This window comes from Vicia villosa, linkage group LG1, assembly GCF_029867415.1.
Source record: "Vicia villosa cultivar HV-30 ecotype Madison, WI linkage group LG1, Vvil1.0, whole genome shotgun sequence".
Lineage (NCBI taxonomy): Eukaryota > Viridiplantae > Streptophyta > Magnoliopsida > Fabales > Fabaceae > Vicia > Vicia villosa.
The window spans coordinates 179615230-179642513 of NC_081180.1; the positions used below are offsets into that span (position 1 = coordinate 179615230).

Sequence of the window (27284 nt, forward strand, 5' to 3'; positions counted from 1 at the left end):
ATTTGCAGTTTGATCTGATTTTAGATGATTAATTAAAAAATTTAATCCAATCTAATTTTATAGGTTTAATTTGAATTGATTTTTAGATTTTTATATTAAAAATAATATTTTTTATTAATAATATTAAAATATTAATAAATAATATGTGATATAATATATAATATATTAAAACTAATATTATAACATGAGAATGACCGATGATTGATATACATTAAATGATAAAAATAAATATATTAAACCAAACTAATAATAGTATTAAAAAAATAAGTACTATCGAATATCGAATAAGTATTATAAAATATTAATAAATAATATGTGATATAATATCTCAAAACTAATATTATAAAATAAGAAAGATTGATTATGAATGATATAAATAAAATAATAAAATAAATAAATTAAACCAAGCCAAACTAATAATAATATTAAAAAATAAATATTATTGAATGATAAATAATGCAGTATATCATATCAAAATAGATAAATAAATATAAAAATAATCATGAATGGCCAACTCAGTTTAAATTGGTACCGTAAAATCAATTTTAAATTTGATCTAAAGCGGCTTTAACAAAATAACATTCAAATGCATTCAATAATATTTTCTTTTTGTAATTTTTAATTTTTTTTATCAATTTATAATTTTTATATAATATTTTCTTTTTGTAATTTTTAATTTTTTTTTATCAATTTATAATTTTTATTTAGATTAGTTTGAATCAATTATTAACTTTTAGTTATTGTTAATGCAGCATAAGATAAGTAGTGTTTCTATATATGGCCTAATGTTTTATTTTTCTAGTCCACCACAACTTTCCTCCCTTCCCATTTGGCTCTATAAATAACCACATTAGCTACTTCTTTTGTTCCATACTCTCCAATTCCCACTTCTTATATTCTTCATTCTTCCTAAGAATATGATGAGTTTCACAAAATGTCTTGTTGTTTTTATAGTTGTTTGTGTGTTATGTAACAATGGAGTTGAAGCGTTTCATCGCATATACCCTGATCTTCAATCAGTTTCACCTCATTCTGTGAATAAACTTCATAGAACTGGATTCCATTTTCAACCTAATAGAAACTGGATTAACGGTAATTAACGTTTTTTAATTTTCTTACTCGTTACTCATAGTGGCTAACTATGCATTTTGAGTGCAATTTTATTTTAGCTTCACATATAACTACTATTTATTTTTATTTTATCAAAATCGTTTACTTAAATAAGTTAGTCATCGTTCAACCGTAATAGATGACCTTAATTCTAATTTTTATGTCTTTTTAATTCACTTAATTCTTTCCTAATCAACCATTAAAATGAGGTGATAATATAATATATATTGACTAACATATCTTTCTTGCTCATAATAAATTAAATATTAATAAATCATAAACTTTTACTAAAAGTACATTAAATTAAAGTTTAAACAATATTGTTGATAGTTAGGCATAAAGGCAAGTTTATATAGTAACGCGTGTCATAATAACAAAAATTATTATGATCGTGGAAAATACATATTATGAGTTCAATTATATGAGACAAGCTATCTTTTGTTTTTGTGCTTGGTAGATTTGAATATCTATCATGTTTTACATGGAATAATATTTCATCTGAACTTTTATGAAATTATGATCATGGAATTATATGCCAAAAATGTAAATAGAGTTTATTATTCAAAAATAAAAAGGAAAAAGGTAGCTTTGTGATTAACATATTTGACATTACACTAAGTAGTGCATGATAACTTTTTCCAATTTTTGGGTAAAATATGAAATGAAGTGGTGAGTAATTATGAACTCAACACAAAGTGTTATTTGAAAATAGAATGTTTAGAAATAAGAGTGGCCATTTTCATATTTAGTAACTGTCACTTCTTGTTTTTAGTCCCTGGCATGTACTTACACATGGAGATGCAGGGCTAATTTTATATTAATATGGAAAGTATCATAGTATGCTTTATATTTCAATTGGGCCAAAATTGTTTCACAAATATGTGTTCATTGTTTTGACAATTAATCGTACATCTAGATTACTATTAACAAATAGATTCTGTTGTATAACCCTACCATATTTATTTCTATACATCATGCTCATGCATGCCTTTTTTATCAATTTATTATTCAAAAGAAAATCATAGAAGAGTTAAAGAGTCAATACTCTAGACACAATTATACATATTATTAAAATTTGATCATTTCAAATTAATTATTAATATGTTGATTTAAATAGATTTTTTTGAGTATGTTTACCTTCCATCATATTCTAGGCAGTTTCTTTTAGTTGTATTTTAAATTTTTTTTATAATATTATATATTTTTGTTAAAAAAAATAAAAGAATTTTTTTAAAAATATATTTCAAAAAAAATTAGTTTAATTAGTTCTTTTAAAATGTTATTTAAAGCACAAAAATGTTATTTTATATATTACATCTTTTTACTATAACTTTATTTGAATATCAAAATATAAAAATAAAAAAATTACTTATTTTTAAAATAGTTTTTATTAAAAATCATTTTTTATTTTTTTACAAAAAATTATAATTTTAACTATATTTTCAATTCAATTAGTTATATTTATATTATAAAATATTAAAATTAGCCTTTTAAATTTATAAAAAAATTAAGAAAAGTTTTAATATTTCAAAAAAGTTTTATAAATATCATTTTTTTTTAAAACTAAAACAAACGGCTCATTATTATTTCCCTCATTATATGTCTACGATATTAAAATTATTTTAATTATCAGGAAAAAAAATCACTTTTTTTACAGGTAAATTTTCAAAATTGAACTTATTTACAATGAAATTTTTTATTAATCAGTGATTTTTAATCAAACATAGATATTGGCAATAAACCTACAGTAAATACAGTTCTAAAAGAGTTTAGCTAATGGTTTAAAAAAAAAACTTTTGTAAAAACCCATTTTACAAAATAAAAATGTTGAAAAACAAAAATAAAAATAATAGTAATAATTACTCTTTTACTTTTATTTTCAGTTAATACTTGGCTAGCTTTCCAAATGAAATTCATGGCTAATCCTACACATTTTGCTTAATATTTACTATATGTTAACATTCATAATCATCTCATATATCATTCTCCTTCATGATGAACTTCTAACTTTTTCTGTTTTCTGATTCCTCAATTTGTCCAATAATCTATGGTGTAATATTCATATGCATGGATTATGGAACAATTCAGATCCAAATGGTCAGTGAGTTCTTCCCACTGTTGAATTTTCTTGACATTTTTCAATTACCATATACAAAAGTTCACTAATATATATTTTTCAATTTTCATATACAAAACAGGACCCATGTACTACAAAGGAATCTACCATCTATTCTACCAGTACAATCCCAAAGGAGCTGTTTGGGGTAACATTGTATGGGGCCATTCAGTATCAAAGGATCTCATCAACTGGAAAGAGCTTCAGCCCGCTCTATTCCCGTCTAAGCCCTTCGACAAATACGGATGCTGGTCCGGTTCGGCCACAATCCTCCCTGGCAAAGGACCTGTCATCCTCTACACTGGAGTCGTTGACAAGCGAAGCAATGAGGTTCAATGCATTGCTATACCCGCAAACACGTCTGATCCGCTTCTCACAAAATGGGATAAGCCTGATCGCTTGAACCCGATTGTGACTGCAGATCATGGCATGAATGGATCGGTGTTTCGAGACCCGACAACTGCATGGTTGGGCAAGGATGGACAGTGGAGGATACTTATTGGTGGCAAGAGGGAAGATACAGGAGTAGCATATTTATATAGGAGTAAAAACTTCTTGAAATGGATTCGTGCCAAGCACCCGATCCATTCGGCTAAGAGAACAGGAATGTGGGAGTGTCCGGATTTTTATCCGGTTTCTTTGGAAGGGAAAAATGGGTTAGACTCGTCGATGATGGATAATAGTGTTAAGCATGTGCTAAAGAATAGCCTTGACATAACAAGGTACGAATACTATACGATCGGAACGTATATCCCAAATCAGGACAGGTATATACCAGATAAAACTTCAGAAGATGGTTGGGGCGGCCTTAGATACGATTATGGAAACTTCTACGCTTCCAAATCATTCTTCGACCCAAGCAAGAATCGAAGGATCATATGGGGATGGGCTAATGAATCCGATACCAAAGAAGATGATGTTAAGAAAGGATGGGCAGGAATTCAGGTAGCTCGCGTGCTGAATTAAATTAATGTTGCTATTATTGTAGTTTAGAAATTTATTTCATATGGATGAAAAACTTTTCAGGCGATTCCAAGAACTGTGTGGCTTGATTCTAGTAAGAGACAGTTAAGACAATGGCCAGTTGAAGAACTAAATAGGCTAAGAGGGAAAGAAGTTGAGATGAAAAACCAAAAGCTTAGGAAGGGAGGTTATGTTGAAGTAAAAGGGATTACTGCTTCTCAGGTCAGGTTCTTAGTTAAATCGGTAATTAACTTAATTAAGTAGTATATTAATGTTTTTACTAATTATATACTCTACAAATGCTTCAGGCTGATGTGGAGGTTACATTCTCATTCTCGAGTTTGGACAAGGCTGAGGCATTTGATCCTAAGTGGGAGAATGCAGAGGATCTATGTGCGCAAAAGGGTTCAAAAGTTCGAGGCGGGGTTGGGCCGTTTGGACTTTTGACATTGGCTTCGAAAAAACTTGAAGAGTATACTCCTGTGTTCTTCAGAGTTTTCAAAGCTTCGAATAAACACAAGATTCTCATGTGCTCTGATGCAAAAAGGTTTGGTGTTTAAGTTCTACATTCTTCCGGTTAACTTAAATGTTTTCTAACTAGTGTATACTTCTATACAGTTCCTCGTTGAACCGGGAATTGTACAAGCCGTCGTTTGCAGGCTTTGTGAATGTGGATTTGGGAAATAATAAGAAACTTTCTCTCAGGAGTTTGGTATGTCGATAACACACTCCCCTATAAATAAGACCTAGCTACAATACGAAATAATACTTAATGTTTGAATCTGATGCAGATTGATCACTCTGTAGTGGAGAGTTTTGGAGTTGGAGGGAAAACAAACATTTTGTCTAGGGTTTATCCAACGCTAGCATTGAAAGAAAAAGCTCATTTGTTTGTGTTCAATAACGGTACCGAGCAGATCACTGTGGAGAACCTAAAGGCATGGAGCATGAAGACCGCTAGTCGAAATTAAACTACCTATAAATCGATATTACCGAACAAATAAAGTATAAAATAGTATTTCCTCTCTTAGTATTGTACCAAAGAGGGTCTGTTTGACTTTTAGCCTTAAATAACTAGTGGTATCTCTATCTAAAATGTAGTCATGTGAAGTGAAAAAGTCGATATTATATGGTATTAATCGGGTGTGAATGATGTTCTAATAGACGATTTCATCTTATCTAATCACCATTCCAACTCATTTTGATTTTTAGACTCTTAACAAAACCTAGAATCAAGTGCTGCGCATGAGCATTTCCCAGCTAATTCATCATCTGCTGCTAATATCGTATTAAGAAATGAATCTCGAAAACTTAAGAGTGGATATAAAAGATATCAAAATGTCATACTAAGTATAAAGTTGAATGACACAAACAAAACTAAAATCATTCAAATGTTTGGTGCTAATCAACCATACTAAGCAAGTGATCAACTGAATTAATCAACTACTGTCCACTAGCTCACCACACAAGAAGAACACCACCAGAGCCATAATCTACTTAATCTTCTTCTTTGGCCTCAACTGCAAGACTAGTATATGGTAAATAACAACGCTACATTTTAATGACGCACAGTTTTAGACAACAACTACATTACATAAAAAAACTATATAGTAGAAATTAGCCTCACCTGATTACTGTGAACACATTTCTTTTTCCTGCAGTTCACAGCCCTTTGATGCAGACAAGCATAGCATCTAACAAACCAAAAACAATAAAATTGTTAATTTGAAAATGCAATTAGAAAATTGTAGTGATGTGACACAGTAGTGAATTTTCATTGAAAATCTAGTTTATACATTGAATCCTTACATTTGCTCATGTTCATGTTATTCAAATTACTAAGTTCGAACAAAATCATTAAAAAAACAGAAATACTATAATGAAGAAAACAGGGTAAAGGTTGTAGAATATAAATAAAAAAAACATACTTGCGGCAAATTAATAAAAAAAATCAATTAGAGTAATCTCCGAGCTGTTTTCCAGGGAAGATCAAAACTAAATTTTTGACAGCTGTGGGATTTGAACCCACGCCCTTTCGGACCAGAGCCTAAATCTGGCGCCTTAGACCACTCGGCCAAACTGTCTTGTTGATTAAAATTATCTACTTTGTCTAATTGTATCAATTTTTCTTAACCGCGCCAGTAAATGAATTCTTGGTTTGCTTGTTCTTGTGGACTTTCCTCCAATATGTTTGCAAAACAAATTTTAAGATTGCTTGGTGTGAATGCTACAGAGATATGATTGTTGAATTTGAATCATGACTTCTATAAAGTTTATTCAGGCAGTTCTCTTTCCTCGTGTTTCTTTTCTTCATTGCATCCACGGATATCTTGATAGGTTGCAGTCAATTTTTATCATACATACTTTGAAAGTTCGTAATTTCTCAACTAATTAGTTTGCTAAAACGAGTTAAAAGTTTAAAATCCAACATTGATTTTGTGCCTCAGTCCTATCTTGATATGAATAATCTAGTCCTAACCGATGCTCTTGTTCAGCTCGCTTGTTCTCGTTATAAAAAATCCACCTCTGGGGAGGGTGGAAGAACATAAAGGATTGTATTAAAAGTATCACATTATATTCAATCAATATGGAACTAGGATCAAGAATTCCAGCACAACAGAATGTTACAAGCTTTTTAGCCATATTCGTTATTCATATATATTTTGTTCTAAAAGAGAAATTATTGCTAAATTTGAGGTGAAAATACAAGTCCTTCAAAGTCAGAAGAGGTAGAGAATTAGTCAAATGGATCAATTCTCAGGTCATGTTCACTTGCCATCTTCATCCCAGTGCAAAGACAGGTTGGACACATAACCTAAAACAAAACACATAAGACAATTAGTTTAAAACACTACTTATTGCAATCAAAATTAATCGGTTGCGTATAATAGAAAATGAATCAGATGAGACGCGCTGCTGGATTGTGTACCTTTCCAGCACCGGAGCAATTTGGACATCTTTTGGTTGTAGGAACTTGCAGGGGTCTAACAGTAGCACCAGATGCTGAAATTGGATCAATTTTCAAGCATACACCAGTTGTGGAACACCGAGCACAAGCCAAGTAACCTTTCCATAAATAAAATTACAAATTCGTGTAAGACTCATTCTTACAAAACTGAGGCGCATCATTTTTTATAAATTCTTTTTCTACCTTATATCTTTAGATCTTATATTAAGAGAGTGATAATATTCGAAGAGTAGAAACATACCTGTTCCAAGGCAATACTTGCACCTTGTTTTCTCTTGTTGCTCAACATTATTAGCCTCGATTAACATCAGTACTGAAATCACGCCAACTGCTCCACCCGAAAAGGATGCCACAATCGGGTCGACCTGACTGGATTCATGAACCAAACGAATCATAATCAGGTATTGATCAAGTAAATATGCTACTTGTCAACAAAAAAAAATTCGGTCTTTCTGACCGACATAAATCTCAAATTGATTATGTCAGCTAATCAAAGAATAGCATATACCTTAGTTGCAAAGGCAAATGCAAGCTTCTTATGAAATCCTCGTATGAGGTACCACCAATGCCCAATTTCAGTTCCAGCTGCCATTAACATAAGGATAGTGAGAATTAAACTCAAATATCAATAGAGAATAAAAGGATCCATTCATAGACTCGCAAATAGTTTAGGTTGATTGATTGGCATAGATAAAAAAAATGAAATGAATAAGAAAATAAAATTACCGTCGGTGCGATAAGCCCGCCAAATACAATTATTGCAGATATGAATGATGCACCTGTTAGATAGAGCTTCTTCAAAGTGTTGGGCGTCTACTTCAATCCGAAAAGCCCACAAACTAGTTAAGATAAAGAATGACTCGAATAGAAAAGATGTTCAACATAAGCTGTTTACAAACTTCTTCAATGTAAATAAGCTTCTTCACTACTTGTAGAAATTGGTATGGTTTGTGCTACTTGTTTCTCTCCGATCCATAGAAGGATGGTTCAATCAACAACTAAACACCAATAGCCTAATAATAAAAACAAAGTTTTGAAACTCACCACATGAGGAAGAAAAGGAATTGATGAAGGAATTTCCGGCATCTCATTTGCATCCTCCTCTCCATCTTCACTAAAAGCTCTTTGTATTCTTCTTAAGCGCTGCTGCACGCGCAATCTCCTTACCTGCCATATTCATTTCTTGTTAGCCATTATCAAAAGTGTGGCTATATGATACACATACCATGTTTGGATCGGCTTATTTGAACTTATTCACTAATATCCATAAATGTCCTATGTTGTTTTCAACTGATTTTCATAACCATTCAATAACACATGAAAACAACTTATAACTTATATGAACACAATTTAACTGTTTTATCCATTATCATTGAATCAGTTTATACATAAACCCTTATTCGATAAACAAGTTATTATCCAAACATCGCCAAAATATGTGAAAAATGAGAACATTTAATGAACTATATGGGAAGTATGAACTAACCTCTTCCATGAGAAGAAAGATTTTGTTGCGCCTGCTCTTAATGTTATCTTGAATTTCCTGCACTTGCATCTGAACAAAATCCTGAACAGTCTCTGGTCCCTCAATAATGCAAAAGTTGCTGTTTCAAAAAATATATAATTTTTTATCAAACCAGTTACAAAGTTTCCATTTTGAATCAAATTAGAGACACCCAATTGGCAAAAACAATTAGAAATTAGAATACAAAAACAAACAAAAAAAAATACAAACTTTGGTGTGATTTCACCGGAGCCAGCATCCTGTGGAGAAGAGCAAGCAATTATCCTTGACTTCAACTGCAAAAGAGTTCCTTTGGAAAAACCAAATTGGTTGGTGTTTCCATTAAGCCTTGTGGCACATAAAATGGAGTTTTTTGTATGTGAGGGGAAAGGTAGAATTGTGGAAGAAAGGGAAGTTGAGGAGGGAGAGAAAGTATTCATTGATTTGGGTTTGAGGTTGAGGTTATGGAAGAATCATTAGAATGGAAGTGGTTGTGGAAGTGGTTGTGAATTATGAATGGTGTGAACTGTGAAGTGGGAGACTAATGGAAAACTCTAGCCAAGAACACCAGAACAGACAATAGTTGCTAAGGATGATACGTCACCACGAACAATGAATATATCGAATGTTAATATTTTATTTTTTTAAGGATAGTGTCCTCCAACGACAAACAATATGCCATGGCATCTTTCATTTAAGGGAAAACAAGTTGTATTGAATATTGAATGTATTTTTAAGGAAATTATAAAAGAATGTAATTTGAGAAAAAAAATTCATTATATAAGAAAACTAAATAAAATTGTTTCTATTTTTTATGAGATTAATTTTTATATATTGACGGTGTAAATATTTTTTTTATATGTGTATTTAATTAAATCACTTCAAATATATATATGTGTATTGATTTCTTTAAAATAACTTAAAAATTGACATTGTTGTGTGATTTTGAAAGTCAAACTGGTCAAAAGAAACTTGTGAAATTTACGGTCTAATAAGTGTAAATCTTTTGTAAAAGCTGCCCTATTAGAGAATGAAATGATGATCGGAGAAATAAAATTGATCTTGCGTCGTGGTAGAGTTGAGTTTTGATGTGGTGGACGAGGCTAACTTACAAGATTAGCATTTCAACACTTAAATTAGTGATAGAAATGAATAGTGTAATTTTAAATGGAGAGTGAAAATCATATTTGGAAATGGCGCGTTAACTTTTTTAAATATGCGAGTTTGTTAGAAATTGAAATATAAATATGATGTTTGAAGTGAGGATGGCTGGAGGATATATCGGACGGTGTATAATATGTTCTTGGATGGGGTAGCGTGAGAAGGCATAGCATTACATATGTCCATTTTTGTCACATTTTGTGTTCTCCGGGTATTGGGCTTTACACTTTATTGGGCCTATGCAACCGACCAAGAATTGTTGCCCCTGAGTCCTTGTCTTATATCATGAAAGGCAAGTGTTTTTAGGTAATAGACCTTACGTGTTCATAAAGTCACCATGGTGAGAGGTCTAATGAGACGTCGTTGTTCTTAGGAAAAGGTAGTTTTAGGACAACATTCGTATGAGGTGCTTTAAGGAGCAGAGGACGACTAACACATGCTTTATATCCTAGCTAGTTGTCATCATAATTACACTGAGGGTATTAGAGTATAATTCTATCAGTCATAGGAAAATCCCAACCGTTGATAGTGGGAAATGGTCATGTGGCCTTCAATATTTTGAAAAGATATACTAGGTTTCCAAATGGACGTTACTCTTTCATGTGTGACTGCTTGTTGACTTTCTCGAGAAGCTCTTTTCCCCTTCCCTACCTTTGTTTTAAAAATTCTCTTGATGTGAAAGATGACCTGTTACCTGAGAAATTTTTCTTGTCGGTTCAGTTTCTTACGTGTTCAACTTCATACTCGAGCTTCTGGATTTTGGCGCTTGAGATTTTTGCTCTCTTCTTTCCTTCATCATTTTTAGGATTACTTAGTGTTTCAAATTTATTTACTCTGCCAACATATTCCTATTGTTGTTCTTTGATTCCTGCAAACATGGTTGTTTCCCTTGTGTCAACTAGGAGGGCTGGTATCGACATTTTGGGAGTTTCGGTAAGTTTGGAGATATCAGGTATTGTTTCTTCCTTTTCTCGTAGTCATTCTTTCACTCAGGCTGATGTGGGTCCGCCTGAGGATTGAGGTGTCCTTTCTCCGTATGAAGATCAAAGGGTTTGCGGTCAATACTATGGGTGTGTTATCCCTTTCCATGAATGTTTATCTCATTCTTTGGTTATCGTCTTTCTTTTAATAAGTTTGAAATTAGTTTTCTAAATCACCTGTTTATTACCCCTCTCACAACTCCAACTTGTGAGTTGGGCGTTTGTCAAGGTCTTTTAACATTGGTGTGAATATAAAGGCAGCAAGTTGAATGTGACACTGTCCTTTCACCTCTTCAAAGTGCAAAGTGGTTCTAAATCCGTAGATGGTTCTGGCGTAACTTTCTTGCGGCTAAACACCAAATATTTTAAGCCTTATTATAATAATGTGAGAAACTCTAAGGGCCATTTTTTCTTAGTGGTTTCCCTTAATCGGGGAGGTTATTCAAAGATTTGTAGACTACATCATGATGCTCCTATTTCATGTATGAATATGTTCCGCAAAGATTGAACTCAAAGTCATTTCCTTACTAGTGTATTTTTCCCAAGAACTTGGTTATGTATGAGGAATAGTCTTGTCTGATTTGGCTTCTAAGACTCGGTTGAAAATATGCATTCAAACTTGTTGGATCATGGATGGCTAGTCTAAATATGAGAGGAAGAAAATAATCAATAGTTGACTTTAAAATGTTGTATTTCCCCTTTCTATTCTTTAGTCTTTCCTAATATTTTTGCCCTTTTGTAAACATTGTGAAAAATGAGGATTATATGTGACAGATGAAGAAAGAGATTAAAGTTATTGTTGCTCCAGTTGGGATTCCAAACACGCCCTCGGTCGATGGTTTATTTGCGTCAGGTACGCCTAATGGTACCTCGTTTGGCCTAGTGATTAGGCAAGTTATCCAAATAGTCTCTCTTAGTGTCAGGGACGTGACTCCAGCCTCTCCTGGTCGCGTTCTTTTGGAAGAAAATTCTTCTTCTCTTGGTCAGGAGGGGAGAAAAGGTTTCCTCCCATCCTTGAGCTGAAAGAATTTTGTGAGGAGAGTCCCCTTCTCAAGCGCCTTTGACGATTTACATTTGTGGGTGGACCGTCCCCCACACAAATGGATGCCAATCTTGTATTGTTGGAATGTCTAGGTCCGAGGACGGATGGTGAATTTAGTTCCTCGATTTCAGACGAGGATTATTGTTACTTCTTAGAACTCCCTAACGAGGCTCACCGAGGTCAATTGACGAAGTTAGCTTATCATGTTTGTTGGGCATTCGGTGTTCTAGATTTTGGTGCAACTAGTTAAGAAATTTTTTTCTTGCCTGATCATTTTTGTCGAGAGAGGGAAAAGTTAAGGAAGAAGCTTGGCGACCTTACCCTCGAGAGGGATATATGTTTAAAGGAGGATAGGCTTGTTATTTGCCACTTTGGGGCGTGTTCGTTGTGCTCGTGTGTTGGTGTCATGGGGTTTTGATCACTTTAGCCTATGTTTGGTATTAATCAAAACTCACAGTGGGATCGCATGTTACGTAAAAGCTAGAAATGGTAGCTTCGGTAAAATTGATTAGGAAATGATATTGACGCGCAATAGCGGTGGGTAGCATTGATTTCAAACACACACTTAGTCATATGCCTTTAGCGTTTATGACAGCCCCCTGAGTCTGTGTGGCAGAGCTTCGATCCTTCTTGTCGTACCCTAAACTTGTCACTACCTTTCGTGATAAGAAGGAAGGGAAATTTGGTGAGAATTCTTTCTTTATTTAAATGGTTGCATTACATTGTGCATTCCATATCTTTGTATATAAGAAAGAATTTAAAAGATAACATAATCAGGTGGTTTATGCCACCACTTATTTATCTGTAGGGTTGGTGTTTTCTATTTTCCTTTTAGTTAGCCACATTTGTTCATCACTCTGATTGTGGTATCTTTTCTTAGTCAGAGGATGGATGGCCATATCCTTTAGATGTTTAATCAACAAGGGCACATTAGTTTCCATAGTTGTAACTTCACCTTCCTTCAGATCATGTTATAAAACTTCATAAATCATCTTAGCTCATGTCAGGTCAACGCTGATGGTGATTGCCTCGTTGTGGACATTAAGGTATTTCAAATTTAAATTGATTAAGGAAGATATTGCATCCAACGTTGCTACAAAAGATCAACCTAAGATACAACTGTAGACACTTCGGCATGGAATGACCAAGAACTAGCCGTCAAGATTTCTAGTATTTTCGTCCTTCCCCTAAGGTAACTGTAGTAGAATAATTGAGGAAGACCTTTGGGCGAGGGCGAGAGGCGTATATGTTGTCCTTCCCGAGTCACCCCTGTATTAGTTCGAGTGCCCTTTATGTGGTTCGATCACCCCTTAGCTGGTTGTGTTACTTAACTTCTCACTCCTCAATTTATAATGTGCGATTATGGGGAAACATGTATTGTCTTCCAAACTTTGATTTTGGCGGCGTAGTTTGTACATGACGGCGTGCATTTCGCCATGGCGTTGGGATCACTACTACCTCTGATATCTTCATGTGTGGGGGATTGTGTCCTCCTATAAACCATGATTGAAGATAGTTGATGTTAGATGTGGAAGCTTTAGAGAGTGCAGTAGTGGTGATGATAGTTGAAGGTGTGGCACAAATTAGTTTTACCGGAGTTCCATGGTGGGCGTCATTATACTTGTCAAAAAGTACATAATACGTGGCACCCCTGAGTCGGTAGAGGTGGCCAGAGGCCTTTAGTGATTTTTTGTAGTTTAGAGTTTGCATTTGGTGGTGAGAAATCTTGTTCGGTGGTGTTTTTAGCTATGGAGAGAGCAAGCTCATGTGAGGTGAGAAGTTTTGTATCTTTAGGGTATTTCGTGTCAGTTGTGAGTTGTCTTTCCTAATGTTAAGGATGAGAGGTATTTATTGAGACTTATGAGTTTAGATTTGTGGGGATCCTAAGAAGTGATAACGACTTCACCTTGACTAAGTGAGTTGTTGACTGCATACTTATTATACTTATTAGAGAGTCATGGGCATGACTTCACATATGTAGTTATGCACTATGTAAACGTCATTGTTCACATTTCACCTTAGGACAAGCCCCCTACTACGTGGGTGTTATGCTTTCAGGCGATGCATTGTGGGACAGATGTCTGATGAAGGCAAGCCAAGTGTCGACCCGTTTGTGGGCCCTTAGATTCTCTTTTAAGTGTATGAGATCAATAAACAAATTACCCATTCAATACCATCTTCTAGTAACTATACTCACCATAATTCATTACGAATTAAACATTATTAACTATGACATTTCTAGTACACTTGAAATCATGATTAAACATATTCACAATCGTGGTTAATTATATGTTTAGTTGATGGTTAATGAGTTGCAAAACATTGTTATACTATGTTAATTATACCTGTGATCGATATTAACTGTATAATTTGATGTCAAATTGTGTCTAAATAACAAAACACATTTATTAAATATGTCAAAATTTGTCTTAGTTATGTTTGCAGACACATCTAAAACATAGTTATTATGATCAAAAAAACAAAAATTGTTTTGATAATTTGTAATACACAGTAGTAACAAAATATGTACAATCATTCATGAGTCTCTTGAAGTAAATATAGCTGCATCAAATTTATACTTCATTTCAGATTGCTTACATTTATCAGCTCAAAACCCACAAGTACACTGAGAGAAGAAAAACAAAACCAAAAACTTCACAATCTAGCGATTTGAACCGACTTCTCGAGAGCTTGCATAAGGCTCCTCATGATTCTGGGCTCACCTGGTGGCACCTTATCTTTCAAGAGTCCGTGTCTGGTGGCACGAAAAACTGGAGCAGAACCTTCATTGGGTTTAAAAACCAAACAGTCAATATACACAAGAACCTCTGTGTCCCCATCACCAATGGTTATAAATCCCAATCTTGCTCCACCTGCTATTTTGTCCACCTGTTTTATTAAATTGAAATGATTTACATTGTTACATGAAAAGTGATAGCATTAGCAACAAATGAAATGTTTTGTAAGAAAGAACGAGAACATATTATGTGTGTACCTTGAGAGGCATGGGAAGTGGTAGATTGGCTCCCTGTGCAAGGCTGTTTGCCCACTGCCACAACACAAATATATAACATAAGTAAGAAAGTGAAGTGATTTAACACCTCGGTACCTCGGTAGCACTGACACCTCTGAACAGATGCGTGTCTCTGACACTAAGTAATATTACCTGAAATAAGAGGGAATCGAATCTTTGAAGATCTATGTTAACCGGCAGCTTCATGGTGCCAAGAGAAACTCCGTCGTCGCCATCGGTGGAGCTGTAGCTTCCAGCTGAGGCTTTGGGCACCACCGCCGTGAGATGGAAGCTAGTGCGAAGCACGGGTAAAGGATGAATGTTGTTGTGAAAAATAGGAATGAGGGAGTGGTAAGAAGGGAGAGGAACATGGGAGTTGAATCGTGTTCCTCTCAGATTTACACTCAAGTTCAAGCATCTACTACTTGTTGTCATTGCCATAATTTTCCTTTTTTCTTCTTCTTCTCTCACACTACACAAGTAAGATCAGAAGCTAACTATTATTGATTGTTATTATTATTTTGTATGTTGAATAATGGCACTGGATAGATAATGCTTGAGCTGATTTCATTTGTGTTTAGGTTTGTGGTGAACAAATGGCTCTTAAGAGTCCCACGTTGCCAATATTATTGCTGTCTGTCAACCCAATATCTCTACCTTTTCTTTTTAAACGAAAAAACTTATTTTAATTTTCCCTTGAATTTAATTTCTACACACTTTTTAGCCTTTTTTAAAGGTAGTTTTTAAATGCATCTACAAATATTTATTTGATATAAGTTATATAAAAAGAATATTATAGTGGCAGATTATATATGTTTTTTTTTTTAAACTTAGTTAATACCGCTATTACATCTTCTAAATAGGCACATAATTGTTATGGTTAGATATAGGTTAAATCTCAATTAATTCACCAATAGAGATTGGATTTAACTAGAAACAAGTCATGTTTATAACAAAATACCTTTAATAAAAAATAAAACTATAAGAACCAAAATAAAATCCCTTTTGTAAAATCTGCAAAATGGCTTTAAGTTTACTTTTAAACAATACTCATGTAAAGAAATATCTGTATCATGACCGCCAATTAGAAAGTTGAACATAATGAATCATTCAATATATTCTAATAAGGGAGACTTACTAGAGGCTAGAGCACCACAATATTTCTATTATGTGTTTGTGAATTTGTGTTTCCAGGTTACCACAGAGAGTTGAGTTTAGCTAAAAGCTGTTTAACTCTAGATATAATTGCATGCTTCAATTGACCGCACATCCAATCCACCATGAAAACAAACATGGTATACAACCACATGAAACAAGGAAGATAGAGGACAACGGAAAATTAAAGGTATTTTAAATATTGCATTTCAATTGTTTTAAGACTTTGTACAAAATCAAAGTGGTGAGAAAATCACATCTTTTACAACATAATTTGAAACAGCATAGAACTCTTGTAAGCCCCTATTACAAAGAGTTTCACTACGAAGAGGAACATGCCTCTAGTTTAGGAAGCAAACTTCGCCACGCATCTGCAATACCATTTGCTAGACGTGCTTGACCTTTGGCAAATTCGTGGAAAGCTATCCCCATATCTAATGTTTTCTGTTCCTGAAAACGCCCTATTTCTTCATTCATTAATTTCACAATTGTCTCAAATGTCTTTGTCGCTTGTTCACTCTCCGCCTTCAACTGCAGCATGTCATAGTCATGTCAGTCCAGTCAAACACACTATTTATAAGAAAAAAATCATCATGGGACGTCAAATGATAAACAAACTTGCCTCATGAAATTCACGCTCAGCTTCTCCCACTTTCTCAGAGCGAATCAACATGAGTTTGTCACTGCATTCCAAACAATAATAAGGAATATATATCACGATATATGACAATAAGCAGTTTTCTGGTACATCGGCTTGATTACAATTATACAAATCCCACAGTACAAGACACAAACAAGACTTATTTGCATTTATAATTTATTCGCTCAAGTTTTGGTTGGGGGAAATGGACTCTATTCAAAAGGAACTTATTGTGAATGTTAATTCACCATAAATATCATGTGAAAAGAGGGGTAATCGTGTCATGTAATGCAAACAAAAGTAGTCAAATAGTAAAAGTGATAAACAGGAGCATACAGATTAATCTCCTTCAACTTCATTGTTTCAGCCAGTTCACATTGCCTCCTGAAGGCATTGGCCCTCTCTGCTATTGTTGCCTATTTCAGAAAGTAAACAGCCATTCAATTTAAAATAAGTCATAACAATCCATTTAAGTTCATTCTTGGGGGAAGGGTGGAAGGAGCAGGCATGTGAAATAAATTTCAAAATCATAAAAAAGTCTTAATCAAGTTAGACAATTTTGTTATGAAATAGTGAAAGAAAGTGTAACCAGAACTACCTTAATAGATTGTACAGCACGGACATAATCTTTCAAAGGTTCTTCAAAACTCATCAAGAGCTGATGTGCCTGCTTGACAGATTCAAATTAGGATAGTTCTTTTCACCCTTCAAAAGCATGCAAATTTATGCTAACAAACAAGCTTATATGAGAAGTCAGTAAATTAATGTATGACAATAACACATAGAGCTTACCTCCTTTTGCAGCTTGACTGATAAAATCTCTGACTTTATCCCAAGTTCAGAGAATGCTTTACCAAGTGCATTTCCTTCAGAAGCACCTAGAAGTTTCACGGCTTTTCCAAAATCTGACAATGATTGTCCCAACTCTGCAAGAGCAAAAAGTACATTTTATTACCGTAAATAATCTTGGCATAATAAGGGATAAAATATAAAAAGAAAGCACGTGAGTAATATAGGTAGAAGATAAAAAAAGTATCAAACTGAAATCTTAAATGAAATTGTTACCTCTGTGCCTCTTCACAAGACGATATGCATGCTTTTGAGCTTCACCCAAGTGATTTTCTAGTTCAAAAATGTAATGTTTTAGCTTCTCATATTCAGCATCAGATTCTTCCACTGGCTTCTCCTTCCCAAGGACAACATCACTCACTTTTGATTGCACATCCTGCAAAAATTCACTTAATCAATTTAAGTTTTACAAGATACCTGAACAAACATCACACTCAAACAAGTAGACTAGCAAAAGCCAATGTCTATATAGAGGAAGTTTTCAATCCAGGAGACCATTAGATTAAACATATCCATAGAAATAGTTGAATTGCATAATAATGCAGCAAAATGCAAATATCAAATACAGAGTATATTTCATTGGTCTACCGAAGATAAAAATAGAACCTGTTAAACTCCTTTGATCACACTCTATTATATTGATCTACATGTCATCCACAACATTTTATTTGCAAAAATTAAAGCAAATCATAATCATTTCATACGTACTAACAGGGAAAAAAAGACGAACCCCTTGTAAGGTTATTTCATACAGGAAATTAGTGAAATTCAAAATTTAGATCACTACATTTAACAGATTTCAATCTTAGTAAAATGAAATGCAAAATTTAGATCACTCCATTTAACAGATTTCAATCAAGTAAAAGGAAACTATTCATATTCAAAAACAGCAGTAGAACTCGTCTTACCTTAAAAATCTGCATTAAATCAGATGGCTTCTTGAATAAGCCAGCCTCGTGGGACCTTAGCCTTTCCATTGTCTGCATAGTATGTTTGATGAAATCAAGCTTAAGTAAGGCTTTATTTTACCTCTTAAAAGTCAAATCAAATGTGAGAAAACATCAGAACTAGAGCAGTTGCAGATACAATAGACATAATAAAATCCCATGCGGTAGAGGATGGGGGTAAGTCTTGACACGTTCAATTTCCTACACTCTCAAGAGTGTAAACTGATTAGGAGGTAGATATGGAATCAAACCATATTGCATCATTCATTTTTTCATATAACAACCACTAATTTCATGAAATCAAGTTATGATGGTCAATTCAGGAGACTCAACACCGAACTAAAGTCAATATGGTTAGATTGAATCAAAAACTTGGACTCAAAAACAGTGCATTGACATGGCACCATGATAAAAAGTTGAAAAGCAAAAGAAAGAGCGAAGTAGCCAACAAATCACAAATAAAAAAGATAGAGATGCACAGAGAACAAAATAGTTCACTGAAGTCAAGGTATCACCTCTTCCTCTGCCTGCAAAAACGTCATCAGATCCTCACTCTGTTGAAGTTGATGATGCGATGCTATTCTATTTACAAATACATCCAATGCCTGTCGCCTCATTTCAATAAACTCAGCACTGAAACGGAATTTCTCTGTAATACAAACCAAAATTGAAAATCAGCCAGAGTGTTGGATGACATGATATTTGAAGTCTCGAATAAACTACAATCAGAAATCAATAATTTTCTATGAGGGGAATCATAGATATCATTACATAATTAAACAATGTTCAACAGAAGTGTATCAAATCTACAACTAATTTTTTATAAGCATAATCAAAGGCAGTCTAGGACACACTATAATAAATAGCATGTTAAACTCTGAAAAGAAAGACTTCCATAAAATAAATCAGACAAGCAATTTAGATTTGTATTCAAATTATAAAGCACCATCAGAAATCTGAAAGGCAAAGGAAAAATACAACAGGCAAAGCAGAAGACTGGTACTTCCATGGTTAATTCTTAAAATATATATAGGGAACAACTCTGGTGAAAACAATTTGTTACTGTGACAAATGAGAACCATCATTCCTCACCATAAAATACAATTCAATGGTCATTGGTCTAGATTAAAAAAAATCAATTAAGGTCACATGAGTGATTACTGTCCCTTCTCTATGTAGCTGCCCTTCCAGCATCTTTGTCCCAAAACAACGTTCTGTGTTTCTTCCACCATTGTCCCTATTGAACAAGAGCTACTTTGTTCTTAATTGATACTATCATGTTCAGGAACATGAATCTCATGATTGATTCTTCTCCTTTCTCTGATTAAAACCATAAAACTACTAACAAGAACGTTAAAAACTTGCTTGAAATCCAATATTTGATGTTCTTAACAGATGAATTTCAAATAAGAAACTCGCATGGATCAAAGAAGTGAGAAACGGGGGATTGAATTTATGGGAATAAAATAAATTACAAAAGATTTGATAATATTTACTGGATGGTGAAAATTGATTGTTCTCAATTCTCAGTGAGAAAGTTTTCTACCCAATGTTGTTCCACACACACACACACAACCTGTTTTACACTATTTTGATTGATAGTGTAAAAGAGCAAGGTGGAAAAAAAAAATCCATCAAACAAAATGTTTTTACTGCAATGAAAATAAAAGCAACACAACGTTATAGCACGGAACAAGTATCAAGGTAGCATTGACATTAAATTTCAATAGATAGCCACATTCAAAGTATTATAAAGAGTGCAAGAAAGAGTACTATTTAGATGTTACCTACAGCACTTTTCTCTGGAAGAGGAGGAATGAAAATGCCTTTGTACTTCTCAAAAAGGCGATCACGTAACCAAACAAAGTCACTGTAACGCCGGATGACAATCTTCTCGGGTGCCTGGTATTCCTGAAAATTTGTCTGCCACATTGTTTCAAATAGTCAGATGATCATGTGTCATATGTATGTTTGCAGTTACATATTAACTCTATCCATTCAAATGGAAATAAAACTCAAATGATGAGAGAGAACATCTTTGCAATTAATATAAGGGAGGAATTAGTTAGCTATTCTTCACTGAAATTTTATAGATATTATATACACTCAATAAATTTCATCTAGAACATCGAAGTTAATATATAAACTCCAGTTGTGCAAAATCAGACAGCTTTTGAGATAGTATTTCAAATTCAATTAACTAAACTTGTCCGTCATACTTAAACCTTCAGCTTCCAGATCTAACCTCTGTTCCCAAATACTGAACCAGAAGTTCGTCACTTCATCCTAAATAAAATTCACTAATTAGTACATTCTCTCTAACATCCTGATCCTAAGCTCTCTTTTTGATCCCCAAACTCCATATATTCCCCCGAGAATTTGAGATGAGCTTGTATAAATTTTTTCTATTCCTACAATAAGCCGTTGTGATTTAAAATGCGCAGTTACGATTTGGATCATAGTATCACATCAAACGATCCTCCCTTGCCAATTAAGAAATTGCAAATCCCAAGATAACAAAACTGAAACGGTAAACAGTCCTCCCGATCACCAATCCTTAGGCAATGCCAGTCCAACGCCATAACTTACCAGGCATGTCCTCTCTACTTATACGACAATCAGTAACCATGCTAAACATGCATTATTAACACAAGCATGCATGTTCCAATTTAATTCTTAATCCCAACAAATCTATAAATGCACACGCAGTCCAAAGCTAAACCACATTTCAGTATGAACAACAAAACTCATCGAAAACAACTCAGCTGTGTAATTTCGTAATTTCCCTCTGCCTATCTAATTCCGATCACTCCGATTTCCGGCTCACTCAACAAGAAAACCCCCAAACTGAACTTGTTAGCAAAATCAATCACACAAAAACCGAAATTATACAATCTCAAAATTTCATCGTTCACACATTTACGCTAAACTAAGTTTAAGAGAAGCATCAACACCGAAATTTCCAACAAAAAAATATATAGAAAAATAACAATAAAGAGCACGAAGTTATTATTGAGTAATAGGAAAATACTTTGGTAATGACACGGTAAGAGATATAAGACTGAACGCCATTGCCGAGTTTAACGGGATCCGTAACAGAAACGGAGAGAAACGGTTGCGATGACGACGGCGATCTAGGGCTCAGCGACGCACCACCGGTGGAACTTCTCTGCTGTTCCATTCCCTCGAAATTAACCATCAAATTCGAAGTTTTAAGAAATTACTAGTATTTTTCAATTGCGTAAGATCGTGGTTGCTTATTTTGTGAATTGAGCGGTGGCAGATTTGTAATTACCGAACAAATCACGGTCGTTTTGGGGAATAGAAAAAGAAAGTGATCGGAGAATCAGTGAGGAGAGGTTGTTGCGTTTGGTGTGGCGGTGAAAATTTGTTGCCACTTGGGAAGTAAAGTTGCTTTGGTTAATGGTGTGTTTGTTTGTTATTCAATGCGTGTAAAACCCGGTTTTCTATTAAATGGGTCGGGTAGGTTTGTTAAACCAATTCTCATGCATGCATAAGCTAAATTTTTGGATATATATGAGGAGAATTACGGTTAGGTTGAGTGAGGTTTGGCTTTTAATTTTTGAGAAATTATTTTATAAATTAATTTTGAAAAAATGTATTGAAGAATAAAGTAAAATAAAACATTTTGAAAACTGATTTAGAGATAAATTTTTTTACTAGGTAAATTTTTTTAATTTTTAAAACTTTTATTATGTGTATTTTATTTTTTATAATAAGTTTATATGATATATTTTATTTTAATTTAGATATGTTCAAAATATTTATAATATAACATTTATTATATTAAATCAAAATGTGAAATTCATTATATATTTTAAAAATATTTTTTTATGTTTTTGAATCATATATATTATAATTATAGTTTTTGTTATAATGAAATACTGGTAGGATTTTTTTTTTATTCATCTTTTGCAATAATTCACTTTATTATTACTTTTTACTCTTTCTATTTCATTTTCCGATCCATTTTTAAAAATATTTGCTAAAATAAAAAATATATATTAAACCTCGTATTAGAAGACAAAATCAATATCATTTATAAATATTGCATATAAATTCTAAACTAAAAGATAAAAACTCAATATTTCATATAAACGCGAGATTGAAAGATAAAATTCAATCTTATTATTTTATTGGCATCATCGATAATCCTGAATGAAAGTTCCTAAAATTATTGTAATCGATCTAATAATTTAGTAAAGGAATGACTCAATCTTATGTGGAGTGTATAATTGATGATTGTTTTTTTTAATTATTGAAATATTATTTTATTTTATTTTTTAGTTTGTAATCATAAAAGTAAAAATGTATAATTCATTAATTTTGTTGTACTCTTTTGCATCATAGAATTTTGTGTCACATATAAAAATTTAATATATTTGAGGGAGAGATCAAAATAGTATGGTTTTGAAATTGGTAAACTAATTTCTTGAATGAATTTAAATAGAGAATAAATAGATTTCAAAAAAAAAATAGAGAGATTAAAATTATAATTTAATTTACTTATTATTACAAATATTAAATAAATATGAGTTTGACTATCATATTGTTCATGTATTACATACAATTTTCTTAACATATGATATGTATAAATTCACATGTTAAATTTTTTAACTACTAATTTTTCTCAATTTTATTTACAAATAAATTAATCAAATGAGTAACTTAAACACTCTTATCTTAAATAAAAATCCTCTTATTATTTTCAGTTTGAAATTATAAACACTTTTTTAAAAAAAATTAAGTTGAATAACACATGAAATAATTCTAATTAATAAAAAATAATGAAATTAAAAAAAAATTATTCTTAAATTTTCTTAGCGTGGCTTTGGGGTAATTGTTGTAATTATTAATGGTATAATGATTACAAGTGTGTTCTAAAATGACAAATGGTGAAAATGAGTAAATGCTAATAAATGCATGTAATAAAGTCCCACATTGAAAGATTCACTCATTTTCAAAGTCCTTATAAAAGAATTAATGACATTAACTCAACAAAAGGACAAAAGAGGATAAAGTGCCACATTGACAAATGTGGTGGTCCCAAGCATTATTGCCACTTGTCCCAATCCTACAACCACTCGCCGGTGTCGCCACCGGCGACACCGGCTCCGGCTCCGACTCCGACTCCGACTCCGGGTCCGGGTCCGGGGGCGTGGGCGTGGGCGTGGGCGTGGGCGTAGAGGCGCTAGTGGCGGCTTGTAGACGGCACTTGAGCACGGCGTTAATGAGGCGGCTCCGGCGGGCCTTCGGCCGGGTGCTATATTTTGCTCAGTGTACGTGATTTGAATTTTGAATCGGAAAGGAGGCAACTGTTCACGAAACCATGCAGAATTGAAACCATGCAAATGGTGCATGAATCTGTCTATGTGCAACAGTCATAACTTTTGAAAATATATTGTTTCATTAAGGGTCGCAACCTTTGAAACTAACATTTTCGTGGCCTATTTAAAGATGATTCCGCATTCAGAAAATCACATCACAAATTCCGAAAATCCTCTGAATAATTCCAGATCGTTCTTCGCTGCATTCGAGTTTTCGCCGGTCTTGCGCAAACTCGATAAGGCTGAATTATCCTGGGTATTCCTGCATAAAAACTCTAAGACATTTCGGGAGTGCTTGAAATACTTTAAGGAAAGTGATTCCGTTCACGATTCCAGCCTCGGTTCTCTCGATTGAAACACATTTTTTAACAATCTTAAAGTATTATCAAACCATGGCTACCGACGCTTCTGTTTCAAGCATCAAACTCATGAACCAGGATCTTGTGAAACTAGATCGCTTTGATGGAACAAACTATACCCGTTGGGCAGACAAAATGACTTTTCTCCTGACTACTCTGAAAATTCAATATGTCTTGGATCCTGACTTGGAGGAAATTCCAGAACCCACTCCAGATGACACCGATGAAATAAAGAAGGAGAGAAAGAAACGTAAGGAAGATGAATTGCTGTGCCGTGGACACATTCTGAACACATTAACCGATCGTCTCTATGATCTCTACACTGATACCGCATCTGCAAAGGAAATTTGGAAGGCACTTGAATTCAAATTTAAAGCCGAAGAAGAAGGTACGAAAAAGTTCTTAATATCTAAATACTTTGACTTTAAAATGTTGGATTCAAAGCCTATTCTTGCACAAGTACACGAGTTACAGGTTCTCGTGAATAAAATTAAGGCCGTAAAAATTGATGTCCCTGAGGCTTTCCAAGTCGGTGCAATCATAGCAAAATTGCCACCTTCATGGAAAGGATACAGAAAGAAATTGCTGCATAGTTCCGAGGATCTCTCGTTGGAGAAACTCCAGAAACACCTTCGAATCGAGGAAGAAACGAAGGATCGTGAAAAGACCGAGTCCTCCGGATTTGCAAAGGCAAATGCTGTTGCTGCCAAAGGAAAGAAAAAATATGATGGTACAAAAAATCATCTTGGTCCAAAGAAAGATCATAACAGGTTCAAAAACTCTGGCGGACAAAGGGGTACTAAAAATGGATGCTATGCATGTGGCAAACCCGGACATTATGCTCGAGATTGCAGGCACAACAGGCCCAAAAATGAGGTTAATGCTGTTCATACAAATGACGACATAATCGCTACTGTAAGCGAAATTATGGCTATCAAAGGAAAAGTCCAAGGATGGTGGTATGATACATGTGCAACTGTACATGTGTCTTATGATAAAGCGGCATTCAAAACCTATACCGAAGTCAATGATGGACAGGAGGTGCAAATGGGCAATGAGGTCCGATCAAGAGTCGTTGGAACAGGATCTGTCGAACTCAACTTCACCTCTGGAAAGAAAGTCACTCTTATCAATGTTCTTCATGTTCCCGATATGAATAGGAACCTCGTTAGTGGGGACTTGTTGGGAAAACCTGGCATTAAATCTGTGTATGAATCGGGCAAGTTAATATTGACCCGTAATGGTATATTTGTAGGAAAAGGATATTCCGCTGAGGGAATGATCAAACTATGTACTACTGATAATATTATTAATGAAATTTCTAATTCTGCTTATATGCTTGAATCTATTTCATTATGGCACTCTAGATTAGCACATATTGGTATTAGTACTATGAATAGACTAATTAAATCTGGATTGATATCATGTAACATTCATGATTTCGGAAAATGCGAAATATGTGTTAAGTCTAAAATGATTAAGAAACCTTTCAAAAGTGTTGAAAGAAAAACAAATGTTCTTGATCTTGTGCACTCTGACTTGTGTGAATTCAATGGAATGTTAACCCGTGGGGGAAATCGTTATTTTATAACATTCATTGATGATTGTTCTAGATTCACACATGTATACCTCTTAAAGCATAAAGACGATGCCTTTAATGCTTTTAAAACATATAAAGCGGAAGTCGAAAATCAATTAAGTACTACCATAAAAGTACTTAGAAGTGATAGAGGCGGTGAATACTTCTCGGCAGAATTTGATGCATATTGTGAAGAATATGGCATTATACATGAATGTTCTGCGCCTCGCACACCACAACAAAATGGCATGGCCGAAAGAAAAAATAGAACATATCAAGAAATGATTAATGCTATGTTGATGCACTCAGAGTTGCCATTTAATTTGTGGGGCGAAGCATTATTATCCGCATGTCACATAATGAATAGAATTCCATTAAAAACAACTGGAATTTCTCCATATGAAAAATGGAAAGGAAGGTCACCAAATATTGATTACTTTAGAGTGTGGGGGTGCGTGGCATATTATAAAAATATGGACCCCAAAAGAACAAAACTAGGTCCTCGAGGGATCAGATGTGCTTTCATAGGATATGCACAAAATAGCAAAGCATATAGACTACTAAATTTAGAGTCTAATGTAATTGTCGAATCTAGAGATGTGGAATTCTTCGAAAATCTTATCACAAAGAATAAGGAACCAGAGAATCCCACGATCAAAGAATCTGGTAACAATGATTCGACGCGGATTGTTGAAACACAACCCGAACCAAGAAGAAGCAAAAGGGCACGTAGGAATAAAGGTCTAGGACCAGATGAAATCGATTCTCAACTTATTTCCGTTTATCTAATTGAAGGAAATAATAAGAATGATGTTCATAAAATTCCTATTATTCTTCAAATTGAAGATGATCCTAAAACATATAAAGAAGCAATGACTTCTAGAGACGCTTCTTTTTGGAAGGATGCTATCCAAGATGAAATGGATTCAATTATGTCAAATCACACTTGGGAACTAGTCGATCTTCCGAAGGGATCAAGACCCATTGGATGCAAATGGGTGTTTAGGAAGAAGTATCACAGCGATGGTACATTAAACACCTACAAGGCCAGATTAGTTGCAAAAGGATTTAGACAAAAGGAAGGTATTGATTATTTTGATACATATGCACCAGTAGCAAAAACTACGACGATTAGAATTCTGTTTGCACTAGCCTCCTTGAACAACCTTATTGTACATCAAATGGACGTTAAAACAGCATTCCTAAATGGTGATCTCGACGAGGAAATTTATATGGAGCAACCAGAAGGCTACACACTTCATGGAAATGAACAAAAGGTATGTAAACTTGTCAAATCTTTATATGGTTTAAAACAGGCACCTAAACAATGGCACCAAAAATTTGACACTGCCATACTTTCAAATGGGTTCATTCCAAATTCTTGTGACAAATGCTTGTACACAAAGGTGTGTGGAAATGCTATTATCTTTCTATGTCTATATGTTGATGACATGTTGATTATTAGCAATGAGATGAATGGAATCTTAGAAACAAAAGGTTTTCTAACTTCCACATTCAAGATGAAAGATCTTGGATTAGTTGACACTATA

The 27284-nt window shown here is 33.8% G+C and overlaps 4 protein-coding genes and 1 non-coding gene across 5 annotated transcripts; 1 reads left to right on the top strand and 4 right to left on the bottom strand.

Annotated features, from left to right (window-relative positions):
• The first annotated feature begins 887 nt into the window (after positions 1 to 887).
• On the top strand, positions 888 to 5352 carry LOC131620793 (beta-fructofuranosidase, insoluble isoenzyme 1-like). The gene is made up of 7 exons (XM_058891960.1): positions 888 to 1092; positions 3199 to 3207; positions 3309 to 4171; positions 4253 to 4411; positions 4498 to 4736; positions 4808 to 4901; positions 4981 to 5352. Exons 1-7 carry the CDS (start codon positions 918 to 920, stop codon positions 5158 to 5160), a joined length of 1719 nt encoding a protein of 572 aa, XP_058747943.1. The 5' UTR covers positions 888 to 917; the 3' UTR covers positions 5161 to 5352.
• An 841-nt stretch (positions 5353 to 6193) lies between these two features.
• Positions 6194 to 6273, bottom strand: TRNAL-UAG (transfer RNA leucine (anticodon UAG)). Its single transcript has one exon. It is a non-coding gene; the product is annotated as a tRNA-Leu (tRNA).
• Positions 6274 to 6742: 469 nt separating this feature from the next.
• LOC131620804 (protein ORANGE-LIKE, chloroplastic-like) lies at positions 6743 to 9318 on the bottom strand. The gene is made up of 8 exons (XM_058891970.1): positions 8893 to 9318; positions 8644 to 8761; positions 8202 to 8324; positions 7884 to 7970; positions 7666 to 7742; positions 7399 to 7526; positions 7119 to 7255; positions 6743 to 7004 (listed from the first exon to the last, which is right to left on the bottom strand). Exons 1-8 carry the CDS (start codon positions 9099 to 9101, stop codon positions 6927 to 6929), a joined length of 957 nt encoding a protein of 318 aa, XP_058747953.1. The 5' UTR covers positions 9102 to 9318; the 3' UTR covers positions 6743 to 6926.
• A 5041-nt stretch (positions 9319 to 14359) lies between these two features.
• Positions 14360 to 15460, bottom strand: LOC131644711 (uncharacterized). The gene is made up of 3 exons (XM_058915270.1): positions 15011 to 15460; positions 14840 to 14893; positions 14360 to 14733 (listed from the first exon to the last, which is right to left on the bottom strand). Exons 1-3 carry the CDS (start codon positions 15296 to 15298, stop codon positions 14500 to 14502), a joined length of 576 nt encoding a protein of 191 aa, XP_058771253.1. The 5' UTR covers positions 15299 to 15460; the 3' UTR covers positions 14360 to 14499.
• Positions 15461 to 16191: 731 nt separating this feature from the next.
• LOC131644710 (sorting nexin 1-like) lies at positions 16192 to 21869 on the bottom strand. Its single transcript, XM_058915269.1, has 10 exons — positions 21480 to 21869; positions 20236 to 20371; positions 18964 to 19097; positions 18410 to 18481; positions 17718 to 17877; positions 17445 to 17578; positions 17251 to 17319; positions 16989 to 17068; positions 16635 to 16695; positions 16192 to 16543 (listed from the first exon to the last, which is right to left on the bottom strand). The coding sequence occupies exons 1-10, from the start codon at positions 21645 to 21647 to the stop codon at positions 16334 to 16336; spliced, it is 1224 nt and encodes a 407-aa protein (XP_058771252.1). The 5' UTR covers positions 21648 to 21869; the 3' UTR covers positions 16192 to 16333.
• Between the last annotated feature and the right edge of the window lie 5415 nt (positions 21870 to 27284).

Bases quoted from the DNA above. Each gene is read 5' to 3' on its own strand.
- LOC131620793 (XM_058891960.1), top strand. From the start codon at position 918: ATGATGAGTTTCACAAAATGTCTTGTTGTTTTTATAGTTGTTTGTGTG. The intron at 4,412-4,497 runs GTCAGGTTCTTA...CAAATGCTTCAG, and splicing joins AAGGGATTACTGCTTCTCAG to GCTGATGTGGAGGTTACATT. The intron at 4,902-4,980 runs GTATGTCGATAA...AATCTGATGCAG, and splicing joins AACTTTCTCTCAGGAGTTTG to ATTGATCACTCTGTAGTGGA.
- LOC131644711 (XM_058915270.1), bottom strand. From the start codon at position 15,298: ATGGCAATGACAACAAGTAGTAGATGCTTGAACTTGAGTGTAAATCTG. The intron at 14,894-15,010 runs GTAATATTACTT...GTGTTGTGGCAG, and splicing joins TCGATTCCCTCTTATTTCAG to TGGGCAAACAGCCTTGCACA. The intron at 14,734-14,839 runs GTACACACATAA...TTAATAAAACAG, and splicing joins CACTTCCCATGCCTCTCAAG to GTGGACAAAATAGCAGGTGG.
- LOC131644710 (XM_058915269.1), bottom strand. From the start codon at position 21,647: ATGGTTAATTTCGAGGGAATGGAACAGCAGAGAAGTTCCACCGGTGGT. The intron at 20,372-21,479 runs GTATTTTCCTAT...ACAATGTGGCAG, and splicing joins CTTACCGTGTCATTACCAAA to ACAAATTTTCAGGAATACCA. The intron at 17,579-17,717 runs GTAACAATTTCA...TTGCTCTTGCAG, and splicing joins TCTTGTGAAGAGGCACAGAG to AGTTGGGACAATCATTGTCA.
- LOC131620804 (XM_058891970.1), bottom strand. From the start codon at position 9,101: ATGAATACTTTCTCTCCCTCCTCAACTTCCCTTTCTTCCACAATTCTA. The intron at 8,762-8,892 runs GTTTGTATTTTT...TTTTTGAAACAG, and splicing joins TCCGGTGAAATCACACCAAA to CAACTTTTGCATTATTGAGG. The intron at 8,325-8,643 runs GTTAGTTCATAC...TGAATATGGCAG, and splicing joins TCTTTCTTCTCATGGAAGAG to GTAAGGAGATTGCGCGTGCA.